The sequence below is a fragment of the Olea europaea genome, unplaced genomic scaffold (genome assembly GCF_002742605.1).
Source record: "Olea europaea var. sylvestris unplaced genomic scaffold, O_europaea_v1 scaffold2164, whole genome shotgun sequence".
NCBI lineage: Eukaryota > Viridiplantae > Streptophyta > Magnoliopsida > Lamiales > Oleaceae > Olea > Olea europaea.
Genome location: NW_019239631.1, coordinates 58819 through 70560, shown reverse-complemented (window position 1 = coordinate 70560; position 11742 = coordinate 58819). Strand labels below are relative to the sequence as shown.

At 39.6% G+C, this 11742-nt stretch overlaps 1 protein-coding gene across 1 annotated transcript in view; it reads left to right on the top strand.

Moving 5' to 3' along the window:
• The first annotated feature begins 953 nt into the window (after window positions 1-953).
• Window positions 954-11742, top strand: part of LOC111380552 (cleavage stimulating factor 64-like) — a 23052-nt gene continuing 12263 nt past the window's right edge. Inside the window, exons 1-3 of the mRNA XM_023004142.1 lie at window positions 954-1471; window positions 1607-1685; window positions 11142-11316. Of these exons, the coding sequence (XP_022859910.1) occupies window positions 1435-1471; window positions 1607-1685; window positions 11142-11316 (291 nt within the window). The 5' untranslated portion in view covers window positions 954-1434. The remainder of the gene's footprint in view (window positions 1472-1606; window positions 1686-11141; window positions 11317-11742) is intronic.

The window sequence follows — 11742 nt, the reverse complement described above, 5'->3', positions numbered from 1 at the left end:
AAAAAAAAAATCAACATTGTTAATTTTACAATATTTCAATTATTATATTATATTGACAATGATAAAAAAATTAAGTAAGTAAATAATATAATTACTATTTAATCAAATAAAAAATTTAATTAATTACAAAAATTATAAAAAAATTTTAAATTTAAATATTTAATCTGGGCCGGTGAACCGGCCTAGATGCCCGACTGTTAACAGTTTGGGCCGACTGTTTGTTAACAGTCAGGCCGACTGTTAACAGTCGGTTTACCCGAAAAGAACCGATTAGTTTTCTGATCAAAACTCTAGTTCGAATGCTTTTTTTCATAGTATAGCATCCTTAGTAATTTTGGTTGAAATTAGATCCATGGGCATGAGTAGCTAGATTGTGGGCATGCTGGAGTGTGAAAAATGAGATTTTTGCCATTTTTTGGAGCTTAGTGGCCGGGAATGGCAGTTTCCGGCCGTTTCAATCTCAGCATTGTTTACAGTCGGTTTGGTGCGTTGCCAACGCTCGGTGGCCGGGAAACGACCGGAAATCGCCATTCCCGGCCACTGAGCTCCAAAAAATGGCAAAAAATCTCATTTTTCACACTCCAGCATGCCCACAATCTAGCTACTCATGCCCATGGATCTAATTTCAACCAAAATTACTAAGGATGCTATACTATGAAAAAAAGCATTCGAACTGGAGTTTTGATCAGAAAACTAATCGATTCTTTTACTTCCACTGTAGATGATGATCGTTGATTGCGACGTTAGTGTAACTCCGGTGGTCGGTCGGTCGAATTTCTGCACTGGTCGGTCGGTGAGAGAATTATCAAACAGTCTGAAGGGTAAAATGGGAAAATACTGTGAAGTTTTTTTTAACTTAATTTGTTTTTTTTTAATTCATTTAATGGGTCAAATGTTAATGTCAATTTTTGCTAGACCATTTTTGTATATTTCCTCCTCTGCAGTCATTGTTTTTCAAAGACTAGCCGTTTTCTAAACAAAGAAGATTTTTTCCAAAGAAATTCAAAAATGTCTTCTTCTTCCAGGTTTGATCTCTACATTTTGTTCTTTATTTTTCAAAAATAGATGAGGAAAAAATAAATAGGGGGAGACGATGGGTTCACAAGATAGCCGAACTGGATATTGTCCAGCCCCACAATCCAGTTCGAATCGGAGGTCCAAAACATCGGGCGCCAACAATACTCTGTATCAGTATCTGTATCTCTACTTTGCGGCTGTAAATAAATAATTAATTTGGGCGATAAAGAAACGTTTTCGCCATTTTTTTTCATACTCGTGGTTTCTTGATTATACATACAGAAGCCCTAACCCAATCTCTGCGTGGAATGATAATTATTTTGAATTTTTTTCCTCGGAAATAATAATGAAAAGAAGAAGATGAAGCCGAATTCCTACATCTGCTTCACCTTATTTTGATAGAATGTTTTCCGTTACATGGCCAGTTCTCAATCTCAGCATCGCAGCGTTTTTGGTTAGTTTTCCCCCTCTTAGTCTTTTATTGTACTTACATTATATATAGATTCTTCTTTGCAACAGTCACGCAAGAACTGTCAGAGTGATGAAACTTTTCGCTTTCATTGATAATTGTATCGATTGACATATATAGTTGGGAATATACCGTATGATGCCACTGAAGAACAACTCATTCAAATTTGTGAGGAGGTTGGCCCCGTTGTTTCATTCAGGTCAGTTCAATTCAAAGAAAAAAGTTAAGATTTTGTTTTCCCTGTCTCTCCATTAATTGGAAAAATAAGTCATATTTGATTTATTAAGTAATCAATTTCCAAGAAAACTATGTACCTCATCTAGCTCTAATTAATACAAACTCTAATCGAATAGTCAGTTTGTGAGTTGTGACTTTATAACTAATTTTCTAACTCACTAATGAGTAACTACGAATTGTAAAACCAATTAAAACATGCACAAAGACTTCGAATACCTCCTTATTTTTCCATTTTAACACAACTCAAGACCATGGCAATACTTGAGTATTTCACTATTTCTATTTTGTTTAACAATCTCTCTTTAGTATAATTAAATCTATCATCACATGTGACCTCCCTATATTTCTATGAAAGATGAGAAGATAAAAGAATGCATTACAAACATTAGAATACCTATTGAAAACATTGCAAGGCATGATCTTATATCTTTATCCCCCTATTGAACCTCACAACAATTGTTATAACATGCTATCTTGTTTATTATTATTTCTCTTAAATATCATACAAATCACACGTCATTCCACTTAGCGATCAATTAATTGAAAAATGTTAAATACTATGGCAATCATACAAGATAAATAACGTCGAAGTCTTGAAATCGATGATAAAACTTCATAATAAAGGGTAGTGTTGGGATAATGAATCATCACCCGGAATCGAGATATATAAAGTAGCCACGAATTCTTGAAAGTCTTCTTGAACATTTTTGAGTAGCACCTTGTTCTTTGCCAAAAAATAAAAATAATCTTCAAGGATGAATTTCTTGACTCTTACCTATGGTTTCCTCCCTAAAGGATAATATTTGGCTCTCTCGTTTGCAAGAAATCGTGTGTTGTATGTTATGAGAGCTCATTTTAATTGTTAGAGAGATGAAGTTTGGTATTTATAGAGTTAAGATATGAGTCGAAATCTTTGTTCCAATTGGTTTCCTAAAAAATCTGTATTACACAAGGAAATAGAATTTCTGTCAGATAATTGACTATGTGATCGCATCGCATTACTTGGTGCGATCGCATAGGCGTTCTGTTATCCTCTAACACTAGATCGTACGCCTCTAATTTTGAGGTTAGCTTTGAGTTGGTCCCTAATTTTGACTCCTTGTTCAGCATGAGTCCTTCTTATAAACGATTTTGGTCCTTCATCTTCTAATTTCATCGATTTGATCTTATAATCTTCAATCATCATTTCTCGGTCCGAATCAACTATTGGAGATTTGCGACTTAGTACTTGGACTTTATAATTCTTCCCTTTTCGCTCTTCCTCGATAAATTTTCACTTCTTTTTATCAAAAGCCATCCAAGCTCGAGTTTATCATAAAATAATTGATATTCAACTAAAATTAAGTAGTAATTCCATCAAATTGACTTTTAAATATTCTCTTTGACGTCGGATAGGTGTAGAAATTACACACTGGTTGTGAGAATTGAATTGGATCCTTGTAGATCCATGTTTTCTAGGTGTAACATTTTGGACAAATGTTTGTTCATATAAGAAAGATGTCAGGGTGCATTACTGTATAATTTGTTGTTTGAGACGAGGAAGAAAAATGTAGATAGGAAACAAGTGCAAAGGAGATGGAGGTCTTAACAATTAAGTTTTAGGGCGAATTTACCAGGACATCACCTATGTATAATATTAGATGAAATGTGTATCTGATGTAGGATAAAACAAGAAGGGGAGGAGAGGGAGAAGAAAGTGGACAGAAAAGTACGAGAGAGAAGGGAGAAGAGGAGAAGAACCAGGGGAAGAGAGGGGAGGGAGAAAACGGGGGCTGCAGCCAACCTTTTTTGCTCAATCAATTCATCATTGTCCCAATTACAATGTAAAATAGGTTTAAATACTGAAAATACTGCAAACCTAAAAGACAGGGGCCAAGCCCAATACACGAGTCCATAAAATAAAATAAATAATCTAAGTCCAACTAAGAAATAAAAGTCCAACTAAAATAATTAAAATTGGGATGTCCTCATCAATTCTCCCAGGGTGGGAGAGAAAACTCGACCCTGTCGAGTGGCTATATCACCATAGGCTTCCGTCAATCTCTCAACCATAAGCTGAATGGCTGGGCAAGCTTCTTCCGGCGTCTGTAGAAATGCATCAGTGGCGGTCTGAACCTGGTGTCCTCACCAACTTCCCTCGGGTGGACGGGAGGCGATCTGGACCAATGAAGATCCTGCTGATTCCGATAAAACTTTAAAAAATCTGGATCCAATTGCTGTAGTGTCTCCTTGGAGATCCATGCACAGTCACAATCTGGTCGACCAATTCAACGAACAAGGAAGCGCTGAACCTCTCCATCATTAGTGAACACAGTTTCTTCATCTAAAATAGCATCAATTTTTTCTTTGTGTGCTGTGAGAGGTGGTAGTGGGTTAGAAGGGGCCAAAGAATCAGGATCAAGGTCCACAAAAGGAGATGACAAATGATCATCTGAGGGAATGAAATGACCTTTATAGGCTACAAGGTCCTCAACATTGAAAGTAGAGTGGTAACCAAGGTGTGGTGGAATGTCAACAATATATGCATTTGGACCAACCTGCTGTAAAATTTTAAAAGGACCAGCACTACGAGCTTGCAATTTGGAGGCGGGTCCATGTAGACGTCGCTCTGGCCTAATGCGAACCATAATGTAATCCCCAATGTTAAACTCAATATGTCGTTTGTGTAAATCAGCTTGGAATTTATATTTTGCATTACTAGCTGCAAGTTGTTTATTGATCTCAATATGCAAGTCACGAAGATGCTGTGCAAATGTTTCGGCTGATATTGACACTCTAGCCTGTGGGGAAATAGGGATGAGATCTAACGGTTTCCTAGGCTTGTACCCATGAACGGCTTCAAATGGACTCATACCTAATGAACAATTTATGGAGCTATTATACGCAATTTGAGCTACAGGAAGGATCAAAACCCAATTTCAAAGGTTTTCCCGGACCAGCCAACGTAATAGGTTATCAAGAATTCGATTAACTACTTCAGTTTGACTGTCAGTCTGAGGGTGGTAGGCCGTAGAAAATTTCAATTTGGTACCCATCTTATGCCACAATGTTCTTCAAAAATGGCTAGTGAAACGAACGTCCCTATCAGACACGATGGTCTTGGGAAGCCCATACAATTTGACAATTTCATTAAAGAATAACAGGGCAACCTTGGACGCATCCGACGTCTTGCTACAGGGGATAAAATGAGCCATCTTTGAGAAGTGATCGACAACCACAAAAATAGAGTCATGCTTCTTTGGGGTGCGTGGAAGTCCTTACACAAAATCCATACTGACATCTTGCCAAGGACAATGGGGACAGGGAGAGGGGTGTATAGACCTGTATTCTGCTTCTTTTGCTTACTCAATTGACAAGTGTTACAAGTACTAACAATCTTAGCCACGTCTTTCTTCAAGTTAGGCCAATAGAATTGACGTTCTACTTCCTCTATAGTCTTATCACGTCCAAAATGACCGGCTAACCCGCCTGCATGAATTTCCCACACGATGAAATCTCGTAATGAAGTTCGAGGGATGCACAATTTATTGGCTTGAAAGAGAAAACCCTCCTCAAGTCGGAAGCCATCTGTGGTGCCTGATTGTCCCCTCTGTAAATTAAGAAAGATATCTTTAAAATCGGGACATGCCTCGTAATCCTCCTTAAGTCTTTCAAAACCGATGACATTGACACTCATGATCGACAAAAGGGAGACACGACGACTTAATGCGTCCGCTGCTTAGTTTTCCACACCCTTCTTGTGTTTTAAAACAAACGAATAGGCTTGCAAATATTCGACTCAACGACCGTGCCTAGAACTTAATCTTTTCTGGGAGTTGAGGTAACGGAGGGCCTCGTGATCCGAATAAAGGACAAATACTTGGGGCAACAAATAGTGGCGCCAATAGCGCAAAGCCTAGACCACCGCATACAGTTCCTTATCATAAGTTGAGTACCGTTATTTGGCTTCATTTAGCTTCTCACTGAAGTAGGCAACCGGGTGACGATCCTGACTCAAGACTCCGCCCATACCTACCCTGGAGGCATCACATTCAACTTCAAAGACTTTGGAAAAGTCGGGAAGGCGCATAACAGGAGCCTCCGTCATTCGCTTCTTGACTAACTTAAAGGCCTTAGCCGCTTCTTGTGTCCAACGAAACTCTCCTTTCTTCATGCATTCCGTGATGGGCGCCATAATAGTGCTAAACCCCTTAATAAAGCGACGGTAAAATGTAGTTAAGTCGTGAAAGCTTCGGACGTCATGAATAGCATTAGGCTCAGGCCAGTTAATAATTGCCTGAACCTTAGCAGGATCAGCAGATACTCCTGTCGAAGAGACAATGAAAACCAAAAAAACGACTGTATTGGTGAAGAAAGAGCGCTTCTTGACATTAGCATATAGATTAGTTGCACGAAGGGTAGAGCAGACTTATGTGAGGTGGTCAAGGTGTTGCTCCTTAGACTTACTATAGATGAGGATATCATCAAAGTAGACAACAAGAAACTTTCCCATGAAAGATCGGAGAGTTTGTGTCATTACCCGCATAAAGATACTTGGCGCATTACTTAGCCCAAAAGGCATGATCAGCCATTCATAAAGACCATCTTTCGTTTTGAACGCGGTCTTCCACTCATCACCCGGGCGAATTCGAATCTGATGGTATCGACTCTTCAGATCAATCTTCGAAAAGATTGTGGCACCAACCATCATGTCTAACATATCGTCAAGTCTAGGAATGGGAAAACGATACTTCACCGTAATCCTATTGATCGCGCGACTATCCACACACATCCTCCAAGAACCATCCCTCTTGGGCGTCAACAGGGCGGGGACAGCACACGGACTTAAACTCTCACGAATGAATCCTTTGTGAAGGAGGTCATCCACTTGCCTTTGAAGTTCAGCGTGCTCGGTAGGATTCATCATATAATGAGGCAAATTTGGGAGGGATGCCCCTAGGACGAAGTCTATGGCATGTTGAATATCCCTTAGTGGAGGTAGATGATCAGGTAGGTCCTCCGGAAAGACGTCTCGAAACTCTTAGAGGATCGACAAGACTTCAATAGGGCTCTCTATTGTGGAGTGTGATGGGACCTCCATGACCACCAAAGCGAACACAACTGAGTCACCAACAAGTGTACGCTCAAACTCCGTAGGACTAATGATGTGCAATTCCTTTCGTTCCACACTTTTCTTCGTTTCCAGTGGGCCAACAGGCTTCGGAGGCAGTGGGTTAAGGTGAATCTTATTTCCATTAAACACGAAGGAGTAGGAATTGGATCGACCATAGATGGTTACATCTAGGTCAAATAACCAAGGTCGTCCCAAGATGATGTGTCCGACGTCCATTGAAATGACGTCACATCATATATGGTCCTTATACTCGAGAAATTGGATAGGGACTAAACAACGCTCCTTGACAGCTATGGAGGAGGCATCAACCCAAGAGACGCTGTATGGCTGAGGGTGAGGAACAGATTTTAACCCTAGACGGGAGACAGTAGCCATCGAAACCGCATTAATGCAGCTGCCACTATCCACGATAACTTTACAGCCCTTATTATTAATCTTGATGTAAGTGTGAAAGATGGCATGACGGCGCTAATCATCGGCATCCCTAGGCTGGGTAAGAGTACAACGGACGACACCGACTCTAGGCGTATGTGGGATAAGGGGACAAGTCTGGATACAACCCAAGAAGGTATCTTCACTATCCTCCAAGTCATCAAACTCTTCTAACTTAGGCTCACAAACCTGATCCTCTAGTGGCTCATCAACTAAACCTTCACGCTCTTCCAAAACTTGGGCTCGGCTAGGACACTTAGAAGCAATGTGACCAAAACCCTTACAGTTGAAGCATTGCAAACGAGAGAAAGTTCTTGAAACCTCAGAACCTCTACCTTTACTATCCGATGTAGGGGTAGTATTAGAAGGAAAAGGTCACAGAATAGAATTAGGGGATGGAGTGGATGCAGAAGAGGTTGCGGTGCGGGAGTCACTACAACTTTTGTACGGTGTCCTAGTCACTAACTCGTAATCCCGAACGAAAGAGTAGGCGTGGTCAAGAGTGGTGACACCTCTAAGAACAAGCTCACGTCGAAGATCATCTCGTAGGCCTTGCCTAAATCTACTTAAGGTCATGACTTCATCCTCAAAGACGTGACAGCTCATTCGAAACTCGTCAAACTGAGCAACATATTCGGTCACAGGTCGACTGCCTTGCGTAAGTGCGTTCCATTGATCCAGCAAGTTGTCCCTGTAAGATTGAGGTAAATATTTTTCTTCAAGGCGACGCTTCATTTCATCCCAGTTCCCAGCAGGGAGAGCATGGGGCCTCTCTAGGAGGTCCTCAACACTTTTCCAAAACAGTTGAGCTGTGCCAGTTAATTTCAAACCGGCAAATTATACCCTCCGATCTTCAGGGACCCCATACCAGGCAAAGAAACGATCCATATCTCTAACCCATTGATTGAATACACTAGGATCTAGACAACCATCAAATGTAGGGGCATCTAACTTAATATTTCGAAAGAGGCGCTCCTCGTGGCGAGGGGGAGATAGTGTACCATGACGGTGATATTCCCGCTCGCGTCCACGAGCTTGATTTCCTTCACCACGATCATGTCTAGCATGGTGTCGACCACCTTGTGGACGACGATGTGGTCTATTAATGGAAGCAGTTGAGGATTGGGTTGGGTCAAGAGTGTTTACCTTAGCGGTTAGGGCTCTATTCTCCTCGCGAGTAGCGGCTAAATCAGTTTGGACAGCTGTTAATTGATTTTGTAATTGTGTCAACTGTCGGGTGATAGCTTCAATGTGGGAAAGGTCCATGGCAAGGGTACTACAGTTAGAGGCAATAACGCGACTACTATGCAATTGCATACATGGTAACACAAGCTAGATGAAGTGCGCTATAGAGATCAAAAACAACGAGTGCTAAAAGTAAATTCACAATCTGAAATTTTATTATTATTATTATTATTATTGTTTGTTAACTTAAAAAAAAAAAAAGAGGGTTTTGTATGGTCCGATCGCAAGCTAATAATACTAATGCAAATAAAATAAAAGCAAAGGTACAAATGATAGGCTTAATCACGTGTGGTAAATGAGAAAGCAATGGGAGTTAGTTCGTGAATTTCAATCAAATAGATTTAAGGCAAAAATTGTCAAAAGGCTAGCACACAAAGAATTAACTTATGCAATTCTAAAATAAAGAAATAGTGTCAACTAAAATAGATAGGAGTAGGAACTCCCTGAGTTTAGTTGGCCTGAGTCGTCCCAGCGTCGAATGTCTCCACTTTCTGAACTACTAAACTCTGAAATGCCAAGACAGAAAATTTCGTGTTCGTCGAGGTGCGATACTGATCAGTCAACTAAAATAAACCTGTAAAATAATGTCAGGAAATTCTCAAAAATTCTCGCTCTTTTTTTTTTTTAATAACAAAATCAGAACAACAAAACAATAACCGAGCCCATTTCACAAAATTGGGCCTAAATCAAATTCGAATCCCCAATCAAACACAAGCCCATAACTAGGCCACAGTCCAAATAAAACCGATTGCCAGTAGTATTGTAGCCCAGTCGATTTCTCTACCGTATCTCGCAGCCTATATGAGGATTGGGGCTAATTGGAGGCGATTACGTGCAGCGCGACTCGGAGAAGGCACTGGCTCGCCTTTTGTGTTGGTCTGTCGACGTGGTGGCTTGGGTAGATGAAGGTACTGTGGTGGCTGAGCTGAGGGAGATGTCTGGCGGTCGGCGTTTTATGGGTTTCGCGAGTGGGTCGAGCTAGGAGAGGTGATGGTTCCGTTTCTGGTTGCTGTAATTTCCGACAGTTTGCTTCAATTTCTGGTTTACTGTGATGGTTTGATTGGCAGGTTGATGAGATTTGATTTCAGTGGTTGGTTTTTGTCACGAGTGGGTTGTGTTGTGCGTTAACTGTATGTCGTGGTTTAACTGTATGGGAAGAGCGGTTGCCTTGGTGTTTTGTTTGGATATAATTCCGGTGATATGGTCGTATGTAGAAGATGATGCTGGGAATTATTGCAGGTAGTAGTTGTTGTGGCGGTTGTTTCATCAATCGGTGGTTGGAGAGACAGACGGAAGTGCGGCCATTTTTGTGACAAAATTTAGGTTTTAGCTCTGATACCAATTTGATGTAGGATAAAACAAGAAGGGGGAGGAGAGGGAGAAGAAAGTGGACAGAAAATTACGAGAGAGAAGGGAGAAGAACCAGGGGAAGAGAGGGGAGGGAGAAAACGGGGGCTGCAGCCAACCTTTTTTATTCAATCAATTCATCATTGTCCCAATTACAATGTAAAATAGGTTTAAATACTGAAAATACTGCAAACCTAAAAGATAGAGCCAAGCCCAATACACGAGTCCATAAAATAAAATAAATAATCTAAGTCCAACTAAGAAATAAAAGTCCAACTAAAATAATTAAAACTGGGATGTCCTCATCAGTATCCCTTGATGGTCTGATAAAATGCTAAGGTTTCAACTTTGAATTTTCATTTCTGAGGCCCATAAAATAGAAGCCAAATCTTGGAAAGGGTGAAGCTTGCTGTTTCCAGACATGCCAAATGCATATAATATGGTGTTAGTATGGTGCGATTTTACTGCTGTGCCGTATGCTGAAGTTTCATATGGTAATACTGCTTGTAAGAAGTCAGCCAATTTGTCCTGTGTCCAAGCCTCCAAGGGGGTTGTAAACCTGGTTAGCAGCCATATGATGATTTTATTCATGCAAAAGTATTGCCAGAGGATACTCATTGGTGTTGAAAATTTACTCATAGATCCATATCAATTTCCAGTTCGTTTGGTGTTTTTTCCTCTAGTCCTTATTGATTCATATGCAATAGAGATGCCGGAGGGAGTGGTGAAGGCTGATTCAAATTCGACGGTCAAATTTGATAGAGAGCTCTCAAGAAAACTTATGCAAGTGTATGGAGAAAACATCCTTGTATGTTGAGATAAAGGTCTTATGTGTATCTCCTCGAGTTGTTTTTACCTTCATATTGTTTTTACCTTCATAGGACTTGTCAAAATTGATTCACTTATAGGTTGGAGGTGTTAATATCTGTGAGTGATGTGTGATTGATCAAGTATTAGTGGATTTGGCACAGCGAGCAACATTGTTTTGGTGCAAAAAAAATAGCCTTTTTAATGAACTGCAAATTTTGTTTGATTTTCTGAATTTCCGACGTGTGCCTGAAATAATTGTTGAAAGGAACTGATGCTATATTGGCTTCAGTAACATGAAGAAATAAATGATCTGATATTCAGCGTGTTCTTCAAAGATTTAATTATCAAGAGATTTTGTTTTGTGTTGAAGGGAAAATTATTCTCAAATGGACTCTTCTATATTATAACTTACTCATTTATGCCCTTCTAAGAAAGCTACTCAAAAAGTTTTTCTGCTTCTTTTCTACTCAGATTAGTTATTGATAGAGAAACTGGGAAGCCGAAGGGCTATGGGTTCTGTGAATATAAGGACGAGAAGACAGCACTTAGCGCTCGTCGTAATCTTCAAAGATATGAGATAAATGGGAAGCAGCGACGCGTTGATTTTGCTGAGATTGACAAGAATGCTGACCGAAGTCGTGAACAGGTAAACCAATTAGACGTGAAGGGTTTTTCCAATTTTTTGGGCCTTTCTTTTCCCAGGGATATTTTTATTTAACAACTTTAGACACTTTTGCTAAAGCCTTTTCAACATTTATTGCTTTTCTATGTCATACATTTTTATAATTATGCATTTGTTTGGGAAAGATTTTTCCAAGAAATGATTTTTTTTTTTTTTGGAAGAATACGTGGTTAAAAAATATGCAATAACTATAAGTCTCATAGAATGTATGGTCGAAAATTATTTTGGGGAGAGTGGTTAAAAAGTATAGAAAAGTTATAATTCCTTAGAATGTATGATAGAAAATTATTCTGGGGAAGAACGATTTTTAAAAAATGAAAATCTTTCCCAAACAAACCATATTAGTGTGCTTTTCTATATTTGTCGCACATAAAAAAATTGGTCTTTAAT